Source organism: Blastomyces gilchristii (genome assembly GCF_000003855.2).
Source record: "Blastomyces gilchristii SLH14081 genomic scaffold supercont1.7, whole genome shotgun sequence".
Taxonomy (NCBI): Eukaryota; Fungi; Ascomycota; class Eurotiomycetes; order Onygenales; family Ajellomycetaceae; genus Blastomyces; species Blastomyces gilchristii.
Window position 1 is genome coordinate 717,453 of NW_003101676.1, and position 25,118 is coordinate 742,570.

The window sequence follows — 25,118 nt, forward strand, 5'->3', positions numbered from 1 at the left end:
GCTGGTAGAGATATCTTTGGGCTTGTCCTCGGATACCCTGGCAGCTGGCTAGCGGACCAGAGTGGGTTTTGTTCTGGGATAACCGCTTACGTGACTGGCCAACGCAACGGCTCAATGATAGCCCAGACGCCCGACTCAGGAGAGAGGGGGCTCTTGGGAGTTGGAGAAGATTGAGAAGTTATTTAATCAATCTTTCACAGCTTGGGGGTGGAAATAGGTCAATAAAATACCCATGAAAGATACAAGTCGTCAAGCATCGCACGCGGGATGTTGTTTTTCGGTACACTGGCCTTTTGCCATTTCCCTCCTGTAAGGCTGGAGTTCAGTCAGTTGGTTTTAGTTAGCCGACCACTAAGTTAGTGACAGCCTGGGATGAGACCAACCCCAACGCGAATAAACTCGTATGAAACACCTCATTCTTACAATAATAGACCTTGGAATCGAGGACAGGTAAATAACTGTCCAAATTCGCTCTGCCTTGCCGGTTATCTCGACGGGGTCTGCTCTCCACACCTGTATACGGAGTACTGTACATGTACTCTCTGTGAGCGCTGTGTCGTGTTGTTTGTTGTCCAGTGAGGCTCTGCTGGCGAGGTCCTTGCGCCGCACACTTTGCTTGCTGACTTAATCCCCCAGAGGACGCCTTGCCCCAATCAAACGTATGTACATACAGTACCTCGACCACAACCTCACCTCCTCGACTCCGCCTTCTGTACCCTATAACCCCGTTTGGCGGCTGCTGTCGCTACTCTTTCCCCTCCATTCTCTGTCCAACCTCTGCTAATGACTGTCACGCTGTAGCTTGTCGCTGGTTCGGGTACACGGACCGACGAGGCTTCCGGAGTCGGTTTCCATTCCCCTCATTCAACCAGCCAAAACAACCCACATGGTCGTGGATTCAATCTTTCCGTTTAGCCAGGCCCCTTATTTTATCAACAGTTGCTTCTGGCCTAGATCTTAGTCACATTGCGGGTGGGATTGCAGGTTAATCTCTCTTTACTTCCCAAAAATGGCATACCCACAGAACGGCCAGCAACATCAACATTACCATGGCCTCCCAGCGACTCCTTTGCCGCAACATCACCATCACCCGCAGCAGCAGCAACAACAACATCCACAGTCGCCGCCCCTTCAGTACCCTGCGCAGTATGCACAAACGCCTCCACTAGCTAGCCAGCAGACTGCAAACCCATTGCGACGGAACGCAAGCTTCGACGCGGGCGATGATCGGAACTACTTCGATGATGGTCGTCAACGCACGGGTGCCAACCCTAGCTATCCGGGGCAAGCAGGTCATGGTGGTGGATATGCCGGTTATTCGAGCGGAGGCGTGAACAGTAATGCGACGAATAATCTGGGATCAAGGAATTCGCAGTTCTCCGTGGGAAGTTCACGGCATTCCTTGGTCAGCCAGGCTTCATCGCAAGGGTCGTCTGCTTTGTCAGGTTATCAACATCAATATCAACCCCCTGCTTCAACTGCTGCTGCCCAACCTTCCTATAACCCCGTGCAGTTTGCGTATCCCACTCCGCCAGCTCACTCTCAACCGGGATATAATCCACAGGCGTTCGCTGCTGCGGGTACTGCCACGAGCACTGCGAATACGGCGTACAATAGCCAGGCCTACCAGCATTATAATCCTGCAGCATATCAGACGCCGCCATCAGCCACTTATCATGCCTCTCCCACTCCCTCATGGCAAGCCTCAACGCCCGGCCAGTCGTATGGCTTCTCTCCGCAGTCCCAATACCAGTTTTCTCACCCTACGACTCAGCATCCACAAGTACCGCCCCCGCCTCCTCCACGAGCAAATGAGAACACATATAATGCGTATTCAACGCCGCAATACGTGGACTCCTCCCCACGTCCAACGTACGGCTATTCTCCCAATCTCCCCCAGTCAACCTCGTCCGTATCTCGCATCAGTTCACAATCAACATACACAGCTGCACCTACATCATCCCAGGCTGTTTTTAACGTGGAGACATACGGTGTGGATGGATCTGCCTCTGGCCTTCCGGGGAGGCAGTACTCTCAGAGCTCTCACCCTCCTTCCTCGTCTCCTAACCCGCCTCCACATGGCACAATTCCGCATGAATCGTCCCCTCAGCCATCCTCCTATGCCTCTTTTGATTACAGATCACCTATAGGCCTTCAAACAAGCAACGCGGTTCCGACCCCTCCTCTTCACCAGTCACACCAAACTTCACCCAGGAGAACTGACACGCTCAATCGACATCCACAGTCGAGGCCATTACCTGGACCGCCACAGCAAGCTGCGCTATCCAGAGCAGATGGCCGGGAGGGGTTTGAACCAAATTCTGACGATCCCATGAAGCAAGCTGGAGGTCCAGTTACAGAAAACCAGCAATCGCTCTCCACTTCACCGCACGTTCGTGAATCTCCAGATACATACCATTCACACACGAACGGCCATGGACACATCACTAACGCAGGCCCCGGGTTTAATATTAACTATGATGCACATAGTGACGATGAAGACGCCGAGGCTGCTGCCGGCCTGGCAGCCCTACAAATGGCAGAAGAAGAGGACGCGTTATTCAATGCTCAACAGACCACGAATTCGTCGGCCATGAGCGGCTTCGGCCCTCCCTCTGGTCCGCCGCCTGCTATTCCAGCCCCTACAACCCAGGTGGAATCAAGTAGCGATAGTGATTACGCTCAACATGATATGGGACTGTATGGGGGAGGTTACGATGCCCATCTGCACTATGGTGATAACCCGAGCATTAGCTCAGGTACTGACCAAATGGTCACTACTTCTGGCTCATTACGAAGCTCAGATAGGTCCACTGACGACCGGGGAACACATTCAGATAGCTATGATTACCCCAACATTGATCAAGACTCCATTCATCCGTTCCCATCCCATAGTACCCCAGCACGAGTGGATGGTATCTCTACTGGAGGTCTGTCAGAAACCACCATGGAGAACAGAAGGATGAGCTTTGACCATGGGGATGAGGTCTCCATGAACCGATCAACCACAAGGCCGATATCATTCAGCGATACTACGGACAAGGGCGAACCACAGGATTTATTTTTCCACCCAGGAATGTCTTCCCGACCTCTGCCTCCTGCGCCTGTTCCTGCAGCGAGCAATCTCATCCCACACCTCATGCCTGCTGGTACCTATCGGAGCCGCGATCCCATTCCGCAACCATATAATAGTGCCTATTCACAACCTCCCTACACATCCACTCCAGATGAGTTTGTTTCACCCCCATCGGCGGTTCCACGATCGACATCTCTTTCAACTCATACGAATAGTCCTCGCCCTGATCTTATTATCAGGTCGAAAACGGATGCAGACCGGATTAAACTCAGGCAAGGTACTTATGAAACACCAACTTCGACACCTGTCACACTGGATCTGCCCACCATCCCTTCTGGAAGACGGAATAAATTTAACCCTACGAAATTGTCTACGGAGCAATTCCGAAAATGCACTGAACCTTGGGCACTTAGCGCCATAGTCGCGTGGATAAAGGAATTGAGCGAAGATGAGACTGATTTAAAGAAACAAACCGTGATTGATGCCATTGTCGCCTTATTTACTCATAAAGTCCCAACAATGAACACAATTGATGCAGAAGTTCTGGGTGACAGGGTAGTAAAAAATATGTTGAACGAAGGCGTGCTAATTAAAGATGAAGAATGGGTTAAATTTGGACCTGGAACACTATCGGGTGTTTTTTGGCAGATTAGCGGCCAAGGCTGCTACTCGTCCCGTCTACACTTGCAAGAAGGCGAGTATGTTGGTCGCTGCTATTCACATCATTGTATGCGAACCTTGAAGAAGGTCAATCTTCAAGCACAGGCTATGGAGCCGGAGAAAAAAGCTGAAGACTGGGCAACATTTTACAAAGTGGGCAAGGAAGTATTTGATACTCATTCCAAGAAGGAAATCGATCGGCAGAACATCCTTCACGAGATTGTCACAACCGAGGATTCCTATATTGGACAGTTGGACGTCTTACGAACTTTGTATCGTGATCAACTCACAGAATTTGATCCACCGGTGATTAACCCAAAACGCCTCAACAAGTTCTTAGATGAGGTCTTTGGAAAGGTCGATGCCGTCAAGAAGGTCAATGAAGACCATTTACTTGCCCAATTAAAATATCGACAAAAGGAACAAGGTCCATTTATTTTTGGGTTCAGTGACATTTTCCGTGAATGGATTCGACGAGCTAAAGCTGCTTATATTGATTACGCAGCGACCTTCCCGAATGCAAATTACCTCGTCCGGAGAGAGGCTGAAACAAACATGATGTTTAGGCAATTTTTGAACCAAGCCCGAGACAACAAGTTGTCCAACCGATTGAGCTGGGATACGTACTTGAAGGCTCCGATCACACGGATTCAACGATATGTGCTCTTGTTAAACACCGTATTAAAGAGCATGGACAAAAACTCTGAAGAAAAATCCAATTTAATGCAAGCTATAGAGGAAATAAAGACTGTTGCTGCAGAATGCGACACGAAAGTCGGAGATATGGCAAAGACCGTGAGTCTGAAGGAGTTAGGATTGAAACTTCAGTTTAGGCCTGAAGTGAAACAGGAATTCGAACTTAATCTTGAACATTTAGAGATTATTTTCCAAGGAGATCTACAGCGTCCGCGGACAAAACGGTTTAATTGGGTTGATATACGTGCTATCTTGTTCGATCGATATTTAATTCTTGCGAAAATTGTTTTCACTCGAGATGCGGCACGGAAGGAGATCTACGACGTCTCCAAGTTTCCGATACCAATGGATCTTCTAATGCTTGAGAGCACCAATGATGACCCTGTTATGAAATCTTCGGTCAGGGGAATAACAGCAGTTTCAGCACCCGCTGGTAGACTAGCTACGCCGGGGGATCGGGGTAGCCCTACACCTGGGAATCTATCCCACGTTTCTACGAACTCTTCCACCACCTCTACCAATTCATCCGCGTCCAATAAAACACTCGTTCCAGTCGCAGTGCTTGAAAACCCTAGGGATGACAAGATTTTATACCCATTTAGAATCAAACATCTTGGTCAGCCAGACGTGTACACACTCTACGCACCCACAGCACAAAATCGACAAGAATGGTGTGAAAAGATTATCGAAGCGAAAATAAAGCATGCCAAATCTCTACATGCTCAAAATGCAGAGCCTTTCAAGCTTCGTGTGCTTTCAGACTCTGCGTTTGCATATCCAGAGCATGCAGTTGCGCCCAAGACCGCCTTAATTACAGGCACGCCGTTGGATCGAGCCATACGTGAAGTCGAAGCCAGGTATGAAGGAAGTCTGTCGCGGCCATTGCCAGTCTGCAGAGCTTCTGTCAACTGCGCTACCGTCTTTCAGCAACCACATGGACGATTGATGTGTGCAGTTGGAACGGACTACGGCGTGTACATCTCTGAGTACAACAACCCTAGAGGTTGGACTAAGGTGAGTAATACGTCCCCAATGTTTAGCTAGACTTCATCGTTTTCACGGCGTTAGTTAACATTCCCATTCAAAGGCGATCCCGACAACTCGAGTAACGCAGATTGCCGTTTTCGAAGAGTTCAATTTGTTCCTGCTTATTGCGGACAAGTCTTTGATCGCTCACCACCTCGACGTGGTATGTCCACCAAGCGGGGTACCTACGCAAAGCGACTCTCAAAGACGTGCGCCTCAAAAGTTGTCCGGTAACAGAGAAGTTGGATTTTTTGTTGCTGGCCGGATGAAGGATAGGGCTCTTGTGATTTACAAGAAGCGTGATGGAATCACTTCCACTTTCAAGGTATTATCATCCAGCTTGTCTCATAGCAGCGGTATTATTATTTGTATGAATAAACTTGTTCGCTAATCACTGAAACTTTCTGTGTAGGCTCTGGAACCCATTCTACAGAAATCCTCCTCGTCACGCCCGCGATTCATGCCTACGCGCCGCGGCCATACCGAGTTTTTCCGCGACTATGACGAGTTCTATATCCCAGCAGACAGCTATAGTATCAATCTTTTCCATTCATCTCTCGCCATTTCGACATCCCGTGGCGTCGAGGTACTCACTCTGGACAAGAAGCAGCCTTGGTCTGTTCCAAACCTTCGCGCCAGCTCGCCAGAACACCAGCCAGCCCTCAACCAAATCGGCAACCGAATTAACAATCTCCGACCTTTGGGCATGTTTCGCCTCAGCGACAGAGACTTCCTCGTGGTCTTTGTTGATTGCGCTGTCTACGTCGACAAATATGGAGACGTTAACCGTGCAGTAATTATGCAATTCCTCGGCCGCGCCGTATCAGCATGTCTTTACGGAAAATTCCTCATACTTGTCAACGAAGATTTTGTCGAAGTGCGCAACGCTGTGAACGGGCGACTTAGACAAGTCATTGCCGGTCGTAATGTAACCCTCCTTGACGACGCTGGGAACGGGTCTAGCGGCTTTGGCAACCCTTCGCCAGCCAATTTTAACGAGGCGGCCGCGGTAAATCCACTGAGTGGACAGAATGGTCTAGGTCTCTCGACAGCACTTTCAACCGCGGGTCGGACTGTTAAGATTTGTATGCAGCACCCCGAACACGAACGCAGTCAGATCGTAGTGGAGCTACTAGAAAATCAAGGGTTAAAGGAATGATACCGTGTCCGACTTTCATCTCTTATTTTTTTGATTTTCCGGCTATACCTTTTATATCTCTCTTTTGACTTTCTGTTGACCCTTTTCGACTTTATTCTCGCTTTACCTGCTCTAGAGGTTCAATCTTTTTACTTCTTCATTTTGGATTTATGATGGATGATTTTATAATCTGTTTTGCTACCTTCTCTTTCATATTTCTCTAATGTTCCCCATTTTTCACAACGATGATTTTCTTTTCTTCCGTTTTTATTCCCTATTCCCCAATTGTTTTCCTTTTTTCTTTCCTTGTTTTATGCCTCCAATCCTTCATCTTTTGCATTTCTTCCAAATCTCATTGTACATTGTTTCTTCCACGACTTCAATTTCTATACATCCATTTTGGTTCTTCTCCATTATTTACTTCTCTTCTTACGCCGATTTATGTTTCTGATGGCTTTTCTTCCCTCACATTCCCGTTGACCAAGTAGTTTTGAGCATCAAGGTTATTTATTTTATGATTGATTATGTTTTACCTTTCAAAATGATGCGGGAGATTACATTTCAGCTATTGACTTTCATATATTAGGTATCTTGGCGCTAGATACACGGGTGCCCATTAACACGTTACATTCTGGAAGTATGACTTACGAATGACAACTTTTGTTTCTACTTTATTTAGCTGTGTTTCCTCATCACTTGGGAAAGTAGATTACCCACCATTGAAGACACCTGCGTTGTTCTAGAGTGCGCTAGATTCCTCCCATCCACGACACATTCGCGACGTCGACAATCTGCCGAAGCGCGACTGTGCAAATTTTTAGGTATATGAGACTGCCCGTAGGACGGCTTTGTCCTATAGTTCAACCCCAATCTCTAGGGTTGCGATGGTATCAATCCCAACCGTTTTCGCAATTTTAGATCATTGCCCGTCGTTTTGATCTACCACAACATCTTTTTAAAACACACCAACGCCATGGCAAGATGATGCCCTCATCTCTAGAGTCTAATGGTGTCACCCGCTTGCGGAGCGAAAGGTGAGGCAACAGCATAACATGAGCTTCTACCCCTTCGTTTATATGGTCTCTACATAGCTATAGACAGGCATATAGAGCCCCCCCTCCGGTGGTGACTGGATTTTAAGATAAGGGTGTCCAAAAAAACATTCATATATTCTAGGCATTCACGACCTTGCTTAACTCCCCGCTCATTTGGTGGTCATGGCTGCTGGCTCAGTTCATCACATTTATCATGTGTTAAGTTACATTGTAGCATAAAGAATCTACCGACGCTCTATAGTTACATGTATTATTAATTCACCAGTCCTCTACCCTGGTAGCCTGCGACACCTTTATATTTAATGTCCATGATCTAGCTATTGAAGGAAGTGCTCTTGTTGCTCTACTTGTGTCAATGTGTTTAGCAAATAAATAATCACCTTCGAGCATGGATTGCAGTGGCGAATTATGAGATCAATTCAAAGAACAACTATTACATTAATAACAATAAAAGATGCGATAATTCCATGGTGTGCCAGGGAAATCGGTCAGTGTAACAAGACACCACCAAAGATAGTTGACGACACGTGGGAAATTAGAGCGTTTCGAACACAACATATGCAATCTCAGGTGGGACTGTCTCAAGCATATCTACATGAATATGTAGTCTTCTCACCTGCGAGTACATCATTTCATCACACAACAAAAGAAGAAGGTCGGTGAAGGTTCAGTCCAAGTATAACAGACTCGATGAAGGAGAGGGTATATAAAGCTTCAATTCCACCGCTGAGGAAGCTTCAAGGAGCCACAACAGAACAGACCCGGTCGGCCCAAACTCATTAACATTGAATCGAAGCGGATAGAGCATTCGACGACCATTCGGAGTTGTACCTTTCATCTCTTATTTTACAAGCCCGCAAAAATGAAATACCTGTTGACCCTTCTTCCCCTCCTGGCAGCCGCGCTCAGCTCTCCGACATCCACAAAGAGCAATTTAGCTACAGTAGGTCTAGAAAATCTCCGAATTTCCCAGGTGTATGTGCGGCGCTTCCTTGCTAAACCTTGAATGATAACCTCATTTGGTTTGTTAGGTGGCCCCTTCTTTCAACCCTCGTGACGCGAAAGCTCCACGTTCGCCTTGCCGAAATATTCTGGGATGTAATGGTAATCAGGATGAAGCCTAGTCCCGACAGCGGTCTATGGAAGCTGAGGCTGATGAAGGGAAAGATGAAATGGAAAGTGGGCTGCGTTCTGTGGTGTTGTTAGACGATGAGCACGGAAATGTAAAGTGGAAAATAATCCAGAAGTTGGGCGAGTGTATTCCTGAACGACAGATCAGCCAGTCACGTTGCAAGCCTTCAATCCGATGCTCAAGTTTGCGGTGACAGTGATAAACAAAATATAATTCTCCGCCCGAAGCCGGCTGCAGCAGCATGATAGGAGGAGCAGGTGTCTAGAGGACGGAAATATCTGGCAAACAGACAACCAAAATATACCTAAAAAAATTGTTAGAAAGTACAATAAATATTTGTTAATGGAATCTCCACTCTAAACCAAAACCATCTTTTCAAATTTGAGAATATATCAAAGTATGCGTATATGAATGTGTGAACATTATACAGTGTTGCCTTCAGTGGAACGTCAATCAAAAAGCGACTCACAATAATACCAAGGGCTAAGCTTGTTCGCAATAGTCTTCACGTCAATGGAAAGTAGCTGATTAGACTAAGACAATATTCTCTAAGTATTTGGCACGACTAATCTAGAACATAGAAGCCTAGTCGAGCTCAGCAGACGCCGATTAACTTAAGGATTAGTAAAACCAGGACAATCAGAGAGAACACAGGAAAGCCATCCTCTAGGTCTAGCAAGATTTCACCAAAAGACAGACTTGACAAAATGAGCTTCATGATGATGATGATTAAAGTGCGAGAGCTAGACATGCAGAAGAAATATCTAAGTAAAAAAAGCGGGCGGGATAAATATATCAATAACATATAACGTGAGAAGTTGCGATCGATAGTTGATGTTGGAAAAGAATACTGGTGAGGGCAGGATTTTGGGATGGTAGAACTAGGAATATTGAGATAAAACCTTATGGTGATAATATCGTCATCTCAATAAAGTCGGCGGCGGGCCGCAACGATGCCGGGAGAGTATAAATCCACCCTGAAGTGTATATTCAATTTAGGTTCTTCAGGTAAAATATCCTTTCCGAAGCACCTTCAAGGTGTGATTGGCCGCGAACTTTAAAGTTCTGGTAAGTTTGGTTTAAGGTTTGATATTGAACAGGGATTAAAAAGGCTTGGCAATTATATCTTGGCGACGAACAATTCCCCGGAATGTGGCAAAAAGAAAGATGTACTCCGTATTATTCCTTGGTCGACACAATGGGACAGTGTAATTTTCAACAGAAATGTAAGGACATATCTACCCATTGGGTCCGCAAACGACATATTTTTTATGCTAGAGTGCACGTCACTGAGTTTTTGAACATCCAAACCAGCAATTGATGATCAAGCAATAAAAAGGCATTCCAACTGAAAGAATTTTAAAACCTGAAGATGTAGCTTCTCGAAGCTCACCAGTTCCGCTCAATTGAGTCACGATGTGAAGACATGGATCAAATGGAGATCACTAAATTAGTCAGGAGATATACATGTACCAATTGTTAATCAATTATTTCATTAACATTCAATAGCAATTTGACCTGTCAAGTGATTGTTACTCAAGGTCGAAAATGAAATTCAGTTCTCCCAGTTCCAAATGACAAACATCAGGAGATATTATTATTACACTTTTAGTATATGTTAGAATCCGTCCTATCAGCTTATGGGCATGTATCATGTATGGCCCTGCCATGAAATCCCGTCCTTCTCATGTTCGGTATCTCTTCCGCGTTGCAACTCCAAGAGATGAGTAGGAGCAAGAAATTTCGAATTAGCATCACATCTCGCTATCTCAATCTTTCTTTACGGAGTAGACAAGCTCGCTTTCGTTGTTCGGTTAATAGTTGACTAGCCGAGAGAGCCAGGCCATAGCATTGAACGCTCTGCCCATCCTCTCCCCTTGGTTGTAGGCCTGGGTAGAAATGTAGAATATATATTCTCCCTTTGCTAGAAGGGAGAAATTTTCATCACAGCGAGGCTTTTATGAGAGTACTTAACTGGTAGAGTTGCGGGTACCTCTATGGTCCTTGTTTCGTTAGAAATCGGAGAATTGTCGGTAGCTGGACTGTATCGTTATTTTTCCCGCTTCCATAGCCGAAGAACCTAGGCACTTTGTTCCATGTAGTCAGCCGCAATAATTCCTCAACAGTTTGAGTATCCTCCAACTTTCTTGCCAGTCGGCTCTGATGCCGCAATCGGGTACCGGTGACAGGAACTATTCGCGGCATATGATCAGTTATTATTATTATTATTATTGCGTTGCAATAATTTTTCTTGCCGGCTCACTAGGGAATTTATTTTTCTACGGCTCACAAACGGCACCAATTTATCTGTATGTACATGTACATTACATATCCGCTGCGGGAAATTCAACATCCATAACGTAGAGCTTGGAAGAGTCGACGGTTCTTTATGTTTTAAAAAGGCTCAGAGGGTTTTGCGATCCGGTGATCCGGTTCTCAGGACAAAGCTCTCCCAACTGAAGATTATTTGTTGTTCAAGCCGGGATTGCAGGCTGGCCCCCCATATTTTGAGACGAGACTACTCGCGCTAACTACTTGAAACTAACCATCGCTGCCAGAGTAGTGGGGAGGCCATTAACCGAGGAGCTGCCTCGGAACCCTGGCGTTTCTATCAGTCCTATAACTAACCTATACCTAGCCCAAGGGATACTACGCTGCATTAAGTAGTAGTAATAATGTGAGTGATGAATAAAAAGAACGCTTCACGGATGCTTAAACGTGCCGAAAACAGGATGTCTGGTTTGCCCATGGACATCATGGAAAATGCTCCGTCTAACTAGACGCCGACTCGAAATAGACGCCGCCCCTAGGTACCCCTTCCTCCCCACATGACACGTTTTTCTCCCGCCTGCGCTTCTCTTCGTCTTCTTTCTCTCTGTCTTCCTCTTCCTCTCCTTCTTCCCCTTCTTCTTCTCCAGCTTCCAACCACGACAGCCGGCATTGAGGAACCATTTCAGTCTTGCCTTCCGCTTCTTTATCTTTGTCTGCGTCTTCGGACATAACTTTGGTGGGATGGTCTTCACACCTCCAAAATGGGTTGGGCCAGCCCCGAACATCCCAGATAGCACCCCGATTTCTGAGTTCATGCTTACTGAACGCCATGGCCGCTATCCATTGCGAGACTCTTATGATCCCTTCGTTTGTGGCCTGAGCGGAAAGTCCTACTCTGCCCCGGAAGTTGTAGAGCGCGTGGATGTTCTCGCGCGCTCCTTGTGCAAGGAACTTGGCTGGCGTCCGAATGAAGGGCCAGAGAGCAACCGGGTGGCTTGTATCTTCAGTGTGAACACGGTATGTACCCGTGAAGGGCTTATTCCTGGCCAGCAAGAATACATTGTCTGCAGCTAGCTAGTTATTCTACTTCGTTAAGTTTGGCTACATTGTCAAAGTACCACGATTCAAGCTAATAACCACCCTACCTGTAGATCGACTACCTGACTCTCTGCTGGGCCATCCATCGATGCTCCGGCGTTGCTTCTCCTGCGAATGCGACCTATTCTGCCCCTGAACTCACCCACCAACTCAAGGACAGCGGATCGAAGTCCATTTTCACATGCGTCGTAACTCTTCCCATTGCTCTAGAGGCTGCATCCAATGTTGGCATCCCCAAAAGCCGCATTTATCTTCTTGATCTGCCGCCTCAGCTTTTAGGTGGTGGGAATAAGCCAGACGGATTCAAAACGGTGGACCAGCTCATTAAAGAAGGTCACTCATTACCAGAGGTGGAGAAGCTTAACTGGCAGCCAGGGCAGGGTGCAAAGCAAACTGCGTTCCTTTGCTACTCTTCAGGAACCTCCGGATTGCCGAAAGGCGTAATGATATCTCATAGAAATGTGATCGCCAATACGTTGCAAATTAAGGCGTATGAGTCGCGACATCGCGACAGCTTGAAAGCCCCTGGAGCCCGATTGGACCCCAAAGATGTGGCTCTAGGCCTTCTGCCCCAAAGCCATATATATTCGCTGGTGGTTATTTGTCATGCTGGCCCTTACCGTGGCGATAAAGTGGTCGTCCTCCCGAAATTTGAATTTAACGTATACCTCAATGCTATTGAAAAGCATCGAATCTCAACCCTCTACCTGGTACATTTTACCTTTAAAAAATTTCTCTGCCCCAGCAACCAACTATTCCCTGGCCCGGACTGCTGATATTTAGTCTCCTAGGTTCCTCCGATCATTATCCTTATGTTGCGAAATAAAGTGGAATGCGACAGGAGTGGCCTCGATTCTGTTACTACGATCTTCACTGGAGCTGCTCCACTTGGCGCTGAAACGGCAGAAGAGGTTGGAGTGTGGAAACCTTCCTGGAAGATTAAACAGGGCTATGGTAGGCTATCATTCGTGCAATCCGTTTTAACAGTTCAAGTTCGCCATTTGTAAAACGGTTGGTTCAAATGCTGATGTGGGTCTAGGCCTCACTGAGACATGCACTGTCGTATCCAGCACGAGCAACGACGATATCTTCCCCGGCTCCTCTGGGTCATTACTTCCAGGCGTCGAAGTACGCCTTGTATCTCCCGATGGCAAGGAGATAACCGGCTATGACCAGCCAGGCGAGCTCGTCGTTCGCTCTCCATCTGTCACGATCGGTTACTTGAACAATGAAAAGGCGACCAAGGAAACGTATAGGGACGGCTGGATGTATACGGGCGATGAAGCCGTTTTTCGCCTCTCGCCCCGTGGTAACGAGCACGTCTTTATTGTCGACCGCATAAAGGAACTCATTAAAGTGAAGGTGTGTTAATATCCTACCTTATATACCAAAAGCTTGATTGAATTTGCCCTAACGTCACGACAGGGTCTACAAGTCGCCCCGGCTGAGCTGGAATCACATCTCCTCTCCCATCCAGCTGTTGCCGATTGCTCCGTAATCCCCGTCCCAGACTATGCTGCAGGAGAGCTACCAAAGGCATTCGTTGTCAAATCTCCTGCTGCGGGTACTGATGATGCGGCTACCATCAGATCAATTCAGAAGTATGTCGAAGACCACAAAGCACGCCATAAATGGCTGAAGGGAGGTGTAGAGTTTATCGATGTTATACCCAAAAGCCCTAGCGGGAAGATTCTGAGGCGGTTATTGAGGGACAGGGAAAATGAGGCGAGGCGGAAGGCTGGAGTGAAATTGTAAACCTATTTTGCTTCCTGGCTTTCTTCTTTGTTTGCCCTATTGTCTATATAAGGGCTAGGTACCAGATCTTCTGGAAGGGCGCCTGGAACTATATATGCTACATGATATTATATTTAAACTGTAAAACGATTATAAACCCGCAATTTTAGATATTTTTATACTTCATTGACACAACCGAGTAAATCACTGGGAGGCATTGGATTAGCAATTCCTGTGTGTATGCAATGTAATGTGCTCCATACATCATAGAAGAATTAACCCTGATAATAGCCCCCATCCGTTTGAGCTCATGACGGCCGGATCCCTGGTTGGCACTACTAACTAAATTAGGCAATTGTACCCGCCAGCGCTGCACATGTAAGCTATGACGGATACAGTCAAGCTCGAAGGAGCAAATGCATTTCTCATCCGACTCCGCAGCCTCGTCCAGCCATGCATTTCCAACTGCAAACGTTCATTCAATGGCGAAAGGCTAGAAAATATGACCTCTATCCCCAACGCCGGGAGCCATCCTGATGCGACATATGCCAACACGAACTGCCGGAATAACATGCGGGATATCGATGATTCTGCGGAGCCAGTCCAAAAACGCCCAAGAGCACGTACTTTTCATGAAGTAATTTCTAATCGTGATACAGATAATGACGATAATAATTCAACTGCCCGTCAGTCATTACCTCAGCCAACACAGCTATCCCAAAGTCAACCTGAATTTCAACTTCAACTTCAACCTCAACTGGAATGCCAGTGTCAGACACTGCCACCCCCTCCGCCCCGGACGTTCGAAAACCTTGAGATTGCTACGACGTACATCGAGACTTGGGCCATTGCAAGCGGATATAGGATAGTCCCTCCGCGTCGCAAGCAACCCGATTCCAAGGATCACTCTATCCATCTGATTTGCGACGGGATTAGGAAATTTTACAAGGATCCCGAAAATGGCGCCCCTATACCACTAGAAAACAAAGGGGTTAGAAAAGGAACGAAATCAAAACAACCTGCTGTGAAATCGCGCAAAATAGCATGTCCCTTTCGGCTGAGTCTACTGCTGAAAATGGGGGTCTGGCATGTAGATGTATCCAACCCTTCGCATAATCATGGCCGGCTACCACTGCAGGCGATTACCACGGGGCCAGAGCGGAAGAGAGGCAGACCCATTGGCAGTCGTACTTGCCGTGGTGGTCGAGAAAAGTTTGTGCAATTAGAAGGCGGTGGAGCAATGATTTCCTTCCGGTTTGATAATGACACCGAAGCGACGAAATATGTCAAGCAGCAGGGACCGTGACTCGGGTACCAGAACGGAGCGAACGCGATACTGAGGGCACAATGTGAAGACACGTTTGGCTACAATAAGAGGACATACTTACATTTCCCGCCTTACGGACGGACGGCTAGAGAACGCGGAGAAGAAGCGCCCTGAACTACCATTCCTCCCTGGAAGGCAATAGGCTAAGCCCTAGGATGTTCAAGCACCCAACAGAAGAGATGCCGGGGAAGTAACGCTTAAAGGGGAAAGATACGCCCGCCGAATTCCCAGAAAATTGCACAGTTATGTGAGCGGGCCAGACAAGCATTGCAGAGCCGGGAAGGAATACGTTCCCTGGCATAAACGTTTGGATGAAACAAGCCAGCATTCCAACCACATAAAAGTGACGATTGGTACGAGAGGTTAGGGCCGGAGCTGGGGATTGAAGAGAAGCTGCAGACGCGGCAAGAATAATGGTTGCACGCGCTCGAAATATATCCTATCCAGCCACCATTCCTGGTGGTACTAAATATCGTTATTTCACCCCCTCGTCGACGGCCAGACTGGGCAGAAATAAACATGAGATCTGATTTCCTTTTTATCGATCAATCAATATTTTCTCTGCTTCCCATGTAATTTCGCTTCATAGTCCGCAAACGCAATCCTGGCCAAGGGCCACTTGCTAGCCGTTTCGGAATCTTAATTCATACAGGTGAATAGAAGCGGTGGCATCTAATTAAACTATCAATAACCTACACTACACGTTTCTTGGGTCATAATGGTTGCGTATAACTGAAAGATACATTGGGTGAAATGGCCATAGTTTCACATGGGGCCAGAACAACCTGTTGCCTGTAGGATAATATTCATCAATGCTGCAAGGTATAAATGATGACTAGAACCGCATCGGCATGAAGGCTCGGTTGAATCCCTTGAAGTAGCATCTCAAAAGGCGATGAGGAGTTGAGCGTGATGAGAGTGTCTGACATTCGCGACATGATTCATTAAATATATATAACGGAGACTACAAACAGATATCATGATGAATGTGCAATTTATTATATACAAGTGGTGTATGCGCAACGTCAGTTGAGCGACAATCCAGCCAATCACATGTTCGAGCGTGCCCTAATCAATCTCTGGCCCCATAGTTTGTATTTCTAAGCCAACAATAGCCAATTTTTTTTTTTTTTTGCGCGCCGATTACTGCTGGCTTCTTTCGATCATGAATATTATAGAAAGGGCGCTCTATATATACCTGGATCTATGCGATAATAGCTTGCGAACCTGGGATCGCCGCAAACCTTTAATTCCATGTCAATCGAAGCCCTATTCCCCTAATATCAGATATCAGACCTAATCAACTTTCCATACCCCTCCATTCCCCCCTCCTTTCCCGATTACAACCCCTCCAAACTTGCCCATTTTTAAACAAATTCCAAAATGTCCGCCTCTCAATTTTCACATCCCAGAGAGAACACCGACAATGAAAATGAGGATGACCTCTTCCTCGATGCTGCAGACGCCGCCGAAGAAATCCCCGCTGACGAGGACCAACCGATGGAGGACGTCTCGGAAGACGGCGATGACGGAGAAGAACTGACATTCCAAAACGACTCTATCGCCCATTTCGATCAGCATAAAGACTCTATCTTCTGCATAGCTCAACACCCCATCCACCCTAATATCATAATCACAGGCTCGGGCGACGATACTGCCTTCATATTCAACTCCGCTGCGGAGAGACCGCTGCTTCCTAGGAGCTACGAGTCGAATCCGCAACCTAAGGGCGAACGCGAGCCGTTGCCTGCCATCGCACATTTGGACGGACATACGGATTCAGTGAACGCTGTAGCTTTCACGGAGCCGCGGGGGGAGTATGTTGTAACTGCAGGGTTGGACGGGAAGCTCCGCGCATGGCGTGATACAAGTCCCGGTAAAACCGGGCTATCATGGAAATTTCTCGCAGAGGCCCAGGAGGTGGAGGAGATAAATTGGGTCGCTACGTGCCCAGTGAATGGGGCTGGTGGGGGTGAGGAAAAGAAAAATCTCATTGCCCTTGGCGCCAGTAATGGAAGCGTATGGGTATACCGCATCGACGCGCAGGACGAGGCGGAGCCAATGTCTATGGTGGCTTGTTATTTCCAGCATACGGAATCCTGTACAGCGGGTGCATGGACGCCTGATGGGATGCTCCTGGCGACGGTTGGGGAAGACGCGTGCTTTTACGTCTACGACGTCTTTGGCGCTGCTACGGCGGCGGGAGTGGCCTCCTCCTCTGGAACACAGGTAATCGTGGGTCTAACTGCTCAAGATCAACGATTTGCCGTTGAGGGTGGATTATATTCCATCGCCATAGCGCCTACGGGCGCTTTTGCTGCAGTCGGTGGCGCAGAGGGACATATCAAAGTTGTTGGGTTGCCCCGAATCCCATCATCAACTGCTGCTGGAGTGAACAAGTCGAAATCGAAATCGAAAGCTGCTGAGGGTAGTGGCGCCGGTACTCTCCTTGCATCTCTACAGGCTCAAACTGACGGCGTTGAATCATTATCATTTTCCTCCCCGCCCCTGACGCTCCTTGCAGCCGGCTCCGTCGATGGATCCATTGCCCTATTCGACACAGCCCACCGCTTTGCTGTACGACGACATATACGATCTGCCCACGAGGAGACGGCTGTTGTAAAAGTTGAATTTATCCATGACAAGGCAGTGGCTGGCCAACAAACAGTATCTGCTGCTACGAGCAATAGTAGATCATGGCTACTTACGTCGGTAGGCATGGATGGAGTAGTTCGTCGGTGGGATACGCGTGGTGGCACTGCTGCTGCGGGGTATGGCCTGGTGAAGGAATGGCGGGGCCATTTGGGCATGGCTGAGAATGAGGCGGGAGAGCAATCTGGTGGGATCTTGGGGTTTGTACAGGGCGGAGAGGATGGTAAGAGGATTGTCACAGCAGGGGATGATGGGGTCGCCTTAGTTTTTGAGGAATAAATAGGACCAGGCTTTTTTATAAGTAATTTAAACCAGGAAGTATGCAAATGTTTACTAATCTAGAGCTCCGTCATTAACATAGAAAAAAAATGAATCCGGTTGCTTTATGATTAATGGTACTGTTTGTATGTCATCCTTCGAATTTCCCGATTGTAGGGCTGGAATCGAATTCCGAGAACATGGCTATTTGCAAACCCACCGCCATCCGCATGTTGCCTACATGTCTCCTGTGAGCTATAAAGGAAGAAAGCAAATGGGCAACTTGACTAGAGGCTGGGTGGGCGATTCATGCTTTTTGTAACCCTATGCTCCGAAGGAAGGCTAAACCTTTAAGAATACGGTATCACACCAGTAGGGGAAAAATAAAATAAAATAAAATAAAAATAAAAATAAGGCCTTGTCACCGACGAAGCTCCCTCCCAAACTTCTTTTGTGCTAAATAAAATAGGTAGAAGTATGTGGTAAAAACCATTGAAAATTGACAAGGAAAATAAAACCATAGCGCCTCTTCCCAAATGTATCTATGTATGTATGTACATGTCAAACAGATTTTTTCCTTCACGGAATCTCAGATTTCTCCATCTCCGCGTACGAATTCAACCCCCAATCCTTCATAAAAGCCCATCGTGCGAGAAGTATATGCGAAAGGACTATTATGCGGGGACGGCGTACCGTCGGCAGCCTTCGAGGGATACCGTAACATTAACAACCCTTCCCGCCAGCAAACGCTGCGGCTCAAACCTCGTTCGTATAAATTGGTATTAATTCGAAAGTAGCAAAGTTGGATGGATGGCTCTAATGGTGACCTTCCTCCTGATGCTTGGGGGTGAGGAACGCCCATTCGTAGCCACAGTATGCAGCAAACGCAACGGTTGCTATTCCCAGTCCAGGAAATCCAGTTTTAAATCGGTTCCACCGTGAAAATGGACCTGTGTATCGCCATGCTTCGCTGTTTTTTTGTCGGGAAAGAGTCAGCTTTTGCGTGAAATGCGTCCTTGGATAAATATCCCTCCCGCGTCTGTTCTACCAAGAAAGTACATTGCGGATTGGCACATGGGAATTAATTGAGAGCTTACTATCGCGCCCATGGATCCTTCTTTGCCCAGGAAGATCGGGGATGTGCGGCGGCTTTGAAGGTCTTCATGTCGAAGCCGGTGGGGTTTACGCGAGCCATGTTTGGGTTGGATGTTCCAGAATCGGCAGTAGGGATTCGGAAAAGTGATCGACGGAGATCGGGGTTAATTAGGCTCAACAGTAGCAGAATATGCTTCTCAATTGATCCAAAGCCTCCTTCACAGGGAGTTCATAAGCTGTGATGCGGATGAATTGTGGGCGTTATATGCTATATGCTTGAATGTTCAGTCGGGAAAGTTGATCGAGGGACCAACCCCCGCTAGCCATATGTGGTTAGTCTGCTGAACCACTAGTTACCCGGAGCTGGTGAAAGTCTTGGCGCCCGCTTCGAACGAGAAGACAAAGCGATGAACCACGCGGAGGATTATACAGATAGCACACATAAATCCCCCAGCAAAGCCATTTCGCCGCCTCATATCTCTCCCTGCATATCTGTTTCCCTTCAGAAAAATACTCAGCAGCCTCGTCTATAGCTTCGCAGATATCAAACACCCCCACTCCACCCAACCGGGTGACTCGTGGGTGATAACCGTCCAACCAACCTCCTAGCTATCAATTTTTGTGTGGAAACTAGCCCAAGCAGGCATCTTCATGCTTTGCTCGACTTCGATTCCTCCCGTCATCGGCCGACATCGTAAAACACACTATGCCGCCGCCCGTCGGTAGATACGCGCCCTCAGGACTTGCTGGCCCATTCCCCCATCTCCCTCAGAGCCACCTCCAACAACAGCAGCATTCGCAACAGCACCACGCAACTCATGCACAGACTCCCAATACGGGGCTTCCCCCACCTTCCCTAGGCGGCCACCCTGGCTTTGGTCCTGCGAGTACAAATTCAAACATAAACCCATTCGCCATTCCTGGAGCTAATGGGATGGGCGTGGTGGGGTTCCCCGCGGGCCCTTCTACCGCTGGTATCCCTGATGGAGGAGGGACGGGTCTAGCGAGTCACGCAGCACAGATGGGGTTTGTGAGGGGTGCGCAGATGCAGCAACAGCAGCAGCAGCAACAGCAGCAGCAACAGGCGCATTTGGGTCATGACAACCGCTTATCCGTGGATGGAAAAAGTGCTGGTACAAACTCAAGGATACGAGACGTCTGGAAACACAACTTGGCACAGGAGATGCAGGTTCTAAGGTCGTTAGTGGATAAATATCCTTACATTAGCATGGTGAGTTGTATCTTTTGCTAGAGGCCCTCACGATATTCTTCATATGTATGTGTCGTAAATTCGGTCGGGCTAACATGCCTTCTTTACTTAGGATACTGAATTCCCTGGTATTGTCGCGCGGCCGATGGGTAGTTTCACTACAAAAGCCGATTATCATTACCAAACATTACGATGTAATGTTGACCTTCTGAAAATGATACAATTGGGAATAACGCTATTTTCGGAAAGTGGTGAAGTTCCTCCCGCCATACCACTAGATTCTAATGCCCAATACGCGGCAAATCTCGGTCCAGCGCCCTGCACTTGGCAATTCAACTTCCAATTCTCATTGGAAGGTGACATGTATGCGCAGGAGTCTACAAGCATGCTAGCGAAGGCCGGCATTGACTTCGCCATGCATGAAAAGAATGGCATTGATCCACATGATTTTGGTGCGCTTCTGATGACGTCTGGATTGGTTCTCATGGATGACGTACATTGGATTTCGTTCCATTCAGGCTATGATTTCGGGTATTTGATGAAGATTATGCTGTGCAAACCTTTACCTGACGACGAGAAGGAATTCCACAAACTCCTCACCATCTTCTTCCCATCCGTCTACGATATCAAATATCTCATGAAGCACGCCGGTCGCAACCAAACCGTCAACGGATCCCCACTCACCCAAAGCGCAGCTCAGATCATTGCAAATCTTGGTCAGAAGTCTGGCCTCCAGGATATTGCGGACGAACTAGGGGTGAAGCGGGTTGGTATTGCACATCAAGCTGGATCAGACTCACTAGTGACCGGCGAAATATTCTGGAAAATGCGTCAGCTGGTATTCAATGGTTCGATTGATGAAGAGAAATACTCGGGCCAGATCTGGGGCTTGAACGGGCAGATAACCGCCACGCCTTACCACGGTGCCAGTCAGGCTCAGCAAACACCCAATCTCAACGGAGCTACAGTCTACTCCAATGCAGGTACGCCAAGTACACCAAATACAGGCCACGCGGGGCTAACAAATGCGCAAACACCCGCAGCTCAAACGCAACATGCTAGCGTTGGTCCATTAACTCCAGGCGGCGGAGGAGGAGTGTTCGGTACCTTCCAATTTGGAAAGTCGTGATTTAGATAGACTACGAGAAAAGTCTTTTCCCTATATTTTCAGTAAGGATGAAAAAATGGGTAACTTCTACGGTTGGGACGGTTCAGGGACTGGGAATTCGTTTCTTTCTTTTCGCATGGTATGTGGTTTTCACATCTATATTTAGTGGCTACTGGTTGTTTTGATTGTCTGCTCTCTGTTTGGATGTGTATAGTGTGTCTGGCGTTATAGCTGGCTTGTGATTTTAGCTTTGTATTTGGGAGTTCACAATTCATTTGCGATTACCGTTTTATTCTTATTCTCTTTGACTACTCGGATTGATTAATTTCTCCTATCCTGATCATGGCATGCAGTTATCCTTTTGGAACAATATCCAATGCCCCATGAATTTCCCCCTTCCTATTCTCCCTAATGCCCAGCAGCACTTCATGAATTGAGAATTTTGGAAATGATTTTCAACCCCTGATATATTTACATTCGGACAACTCCGATATCACTCTCACCTCGTTTTCGCCTCCCTCCCCTGCCAACAACGGCTGTCCATTTCATACATACAAGCCTAACTCTCGCGGATGCGGGAATTCGAGACAAGGATGCCTTAAATAAGTAGGCTCGGGTTAAGATTCCTGAATCGAACGACTTACGCTAGGCCCAATGAGGACAATTATCCCTCTTACAGTACAGTCTTTATCAACCTCGACTCCTTAGCCCTACCAGTGACAGGGTTGGCGAGATACTGTGATTCTTTAAGCAGTCTTGGTTGTTTTATGGTAGGAGGGTGCACGGTGCTCAGAGCAGGGAGCTTGACCTAGTTAGCTATCTCTAGCATTCTCTAGTCTAGGAAAAGTGTTGACTTGATCGTTAACTCGCATTTCTTCATCTAGCTCTTCTTCGTTACACCGTGATACTCCTCCAATAAGAAACTGGCCTGCCACCGTGCCCTGCGGAACTCCCTTATCATGAAGGACCCCAACATGGATAATACGGGACTGGGCTCACCAGTTATGGCGAGCTGTCGAGAGTTCCAATTTCCCCTTATTTCTCGATTGTATATAACCTAGTATCTACCCCTCAGCCAGGAATACCCGATCTATGTCCCGATCAATTTACCACCTTCTCCTCTCTTGCTTCATCCCCAATCAAGCTCCACTTGATCATTTCATGACAATGGCTCTTGACCGTCTGAAGCAACTGGGCCACCAGGTGACTTCCTCCTCTCCTCCCCCTCACCCTTTTGACCCCCTTTCCACGTTGGAGATCGATGCAGCGGTCGCCATAATCTGCACTGAACACGATGGTTCGCTTAGATTCAACGCTGTCACGCTGTGGGAGCCGAGAAAGGTTGAAATGATGGCTTGGCTAGCTAATCCGAAAACCGCTCCTCGCCCACATCGTGCAGCGGATGTTGTTGCCATTGCACCCAGCGGAAAGGTGTATGATGGTATCGTCGACTTGACGGATAGGAAACTTTGCAATGGAAACATGTGGAAGGTGTCCAGCCGTTAATCACAATGGAGGATTTAAATGCAGTGGAACCGTTGGCGAGGAAGGATCCAAAGATTATCGAGCAATGTGGGATTATTGGTATTCCCCCGGAGGACATGCACAAGGTTTATTGTGATCGTATGTATGTATTGCTTTTTCCCAGTGGCATTCAGTATTGTGTTTCCCAAGAGAATGGAAAATCCCCTAATAACGTTGTTAGCCTTAATAAGTAAAAACTAACTGTACTTAGCATGGACAATTGGATATGATGAGAGATTTGGCAGCGACGTCTGTCTCCAGCAAGCTCTGATGTATTACCGCCCGAACGTGGATGACTGTCAGTATGCATATCCACTAGACTTCTGTCCCATCTACAGCCCTGAAACCAAAGAGTTTATCCACATCGACGTTTCTCGTGTGCTGAGACCGATCAGTAAAGCTCCATCTAATAACTACGACGTACAATCCATTGAAAGGCAAGGTGGTTACCGTGATGCCGTGAAACCCATCCACCTCACCCAGCCACAAGGCGTCTCCTTCAAAGTAGACGGTCGAGTCATTGACTGGCAAAATTGGAACCTTCATGTTGGCTTCAACTACCGTGAAGGCATTGTACTAAATAATATCACATTCAACGACAAGGGAACTATACGTCCCGTTTTCTACCGCCTCTTATTAGCAGGGATGGTAGTTCCATACGGGAACCCAGAGCACCCCCATCACCGAAAACATGCTTTCGACTTAGGAGAGTACGTTGGCGGGTACATGACCAACAGCTTATCGCTTGGGTGTGACTGCAAGGGCGTCATCCACCACATGGATGCAGATTTCGTCAACGCCGCGGACTCGAGCACTACTATCAAAAATGCCATCTGTATCCACGAGGAGGATGCCGGTATCTTATTCAAACACACAGATTTCCGAGATGATTCTGTCATCGTGACTCGCGGCCTCAAGCTCATCATCTCACACATATTCACCGCCACGAACTATGAATACTGCGTGTACTGGATCTTCCACCAGGACGGTACCATCCAACTTGACATCAAACTCACCGGCATTCTAAACACATACGCCATGAACCCAGGTGAAGACACACTCGGCTAGGGCACGGAAGTGTATCCAGGCGTCAACGCGCACAATCACCAGCATCTCTTCTGCCTGCGAATCAATGCCAACGTTGACGGCCCCAACAACACCATCTTCCAAGTCGATGCTACCCGGGGACCCGGTGAAGTTGGCAGTAATGAAAACAGGGAAACGCATTCTATCCAAAGAGAACCAAACACACAACTCCACTACAGGCCATGGCTGACTATGACGGAGCAAGTAGTCGCACATGGGATATTGCAAACACCAATAAATTGAATCCGCACAGCAAGAAGCCCGTTGGCCTCAAGCTAGTGAGCCGGGGGGTGCCCGCACTTCTACCCAGGGAGGGTGGGTTAGTATGGAACCGTGCCGGATTCGCTAGACATGCAGTCCATGTTACCAAGTGTATGTTTCTTTTTCTCCCTTCTTTGACCTCCTGCCGTCCTTTTCAACCTCACACATACACCAATTAATAAGCGACCACTAACCTCACTCTTCTCCACGTAGACGCGGACGACCAACTCTACCCGGCCCGCCGCCACGTGCCACAGACATCTGGTAGCCCCTCTCTGTCCCCCGGGCTCCCAACCTGGATCAGCGAAGCTTCCTCTGCTCCCTCATTCTCTAACACCAGCATCGAAAACACAGACGTGGTCCTCTGGCACACATTCGGAATCACGCACTTCCCGTCCCCAGAGGATTTTCCCATTATGCCTGCGGAGCCTATGTCGCTATTGCTACGGCCGAGGAATTTCTTCGCTCGCAATCCCGCGCTAGATGTTAAGCCGAGCTGGGCTCGGTCACCGAGTCAGGTTGCCGTGGGAATAGAGGGTGCATTTTGTGGCAGCGGAATGGATCCAGGAAGGAAAGGAGATGGCGTTAGTAGGGTTGTGTGATGATGAAAGAACGAAGTTATGCGGGTGACTTATGGCAAAAGTGGTTTTGATTTCACCGCTTCTTTTCCTTCCTTTATGCTTACATCTACTTCTGTGAAAATTTGTGCTT

The 25,118-nt window shown here is 47.6% G+C and overlaps 7 protein-coding genes across 7 annotated transcripts; 6 read left to right on the forward strand and 1 right to left on the reverse strand.

Moving 5' to 3' along the window:
* Positions 1-31: 31 nt before the first annotated feature.
* BDBG_04126 (CNH domain-containing protein) lies at positions 32-8,417 on the forward strand. Its single transcript, XM_002625211.2, has 4 exons — positions 32-575; positions 637-5,446; positions 5,520-5,783; positions 5,871-8,417. The coding sequence occupies exons 2-4, from the start codon at positions 1,010-1,012 to the stop codon at positions 6,615-6,617; spliced, it is 5,448 nt and encodes a 1,815-aa protein (XP_002625257.1). The 5' UTR covers positions 32-575; positions 637-1,009; the 3' UTR covers positions 6,618-8,417.
* A 2,519-nt stretch (positions 8,418-10,936) lies between these two features.
* Positions 10,937-14,184, forward strand: BDBG_04128 (AMP dependent CoA ligase). Its single transcript, XM_002625213.2, has 5 exons — positions 10,937-12,071; positions 12,206-12,862; positions 12,944-13,106; positions 13,192-13,514; positions 13,578-14,184. Exons 1-5 carry the CDS (start codon positions 11,796-11,798, stop codon positions 13,905-13,907), a joined length of 1,749 nt encoding a protein of 582 aa, XP_002625259.2. The 5' UTR covers positions 10,937-11,795; the 3' UTR covers positions 13,908-14,184.
* A 65-nt stretch (positions 14,185-14,249) lies between these two features.
* Positions 14,250-16,321, forward strand: BDBG_04129 (uncharacterized protein). Its single transcript, XM_031721545.1, has one exon. It carries the CDS (start codon positions 14,272-14,274, stop codon positions 15,190-15,192), a length of 921 nt encoding a protein of 306 aa, XP_031578141.1. The 5' UTR covers positions 14,250-14,271; the 3' UTR covers positions 15,193-16,321.
* Positions 16,322-16,348: 27 nt separating this feature from the next.
* Positions 16,349-18,477, forward strand: BDBG_04130 (60S ribosome biogenesis protein Sqt1). The gene has a single exon (XM_031721546.1). The coding sequence runs from the start codon at positions 16,597-16,599 to the stop codon at positions 18,142-18,144; it is 1,548 nt and encodes a 515-aa protein (XP_031578142.1). The 5' UTR covers positions 16,349-16,596; the 3' UTR covers positions 18,145-18,477.
* Positions 18,478-18,939: 462 nt separating this feature from the next.
* On the reverse strand, positions 18,940-19,318 carry BDBG_04131 (uncharacterized protein; the record flags this gene model as incomplete). The annotated part of the gene is made up of 2 exons (XM_002625216.1): positions 18,940-19,093; positions 19,221-19,318. 2 exons carry the CDS (start codon positions 19,316-19,318, stop codon positions 18,940-18,942), a joined length of 252 nt encoding a protein of 83 aa, XP_002625262.1.
* Positions 19,319-19,924: 606 nt separating this feature from the next.
* On the forward strand, positions 19,925-21,557 carry BDBG_04132 (CCR4-NOT transcription complex subunit 7; the record flags this gene model as incomplete). Its single annotated transcript, XM_031721547.1, has 2 exons — positions 19,925-20,449; positions 20,541-21,557. The coding sequence occupies 2 exons, from the start codon at positions 19,925-19,927 to the stop codon at positions 21,555-21,557; spliced, it is 1,542 nt and encodes a 513-aa protein (XP_031578143.1).
* A 1,146-nt stretch (positions 21,558-22,703) lies between these two features.
* On the forward strand, positions 22,704-25,009 carry BDBG_04133 (primary-amine oxidase; the record flags this gene model as incomplete). The annotated part of the gene is made up of 6 exons (XM_002625218.1): positions 22,704-22,967; positions 23,000-23,159; positions 23,272-24,108; positions 24,148-24,257; positions 24,326-24,518; positions 24,621-25,009. 6 exons carry the CDS (start codon positions 22,704-22,706, stop codon positions 25,007-25,009), a joined length of 1,953 nt encoding a protein of 650 aa, XP_002625264.1.
* Between the last annotated feature and the right edge of the window lie 109 nt (positions 25,010-25,118).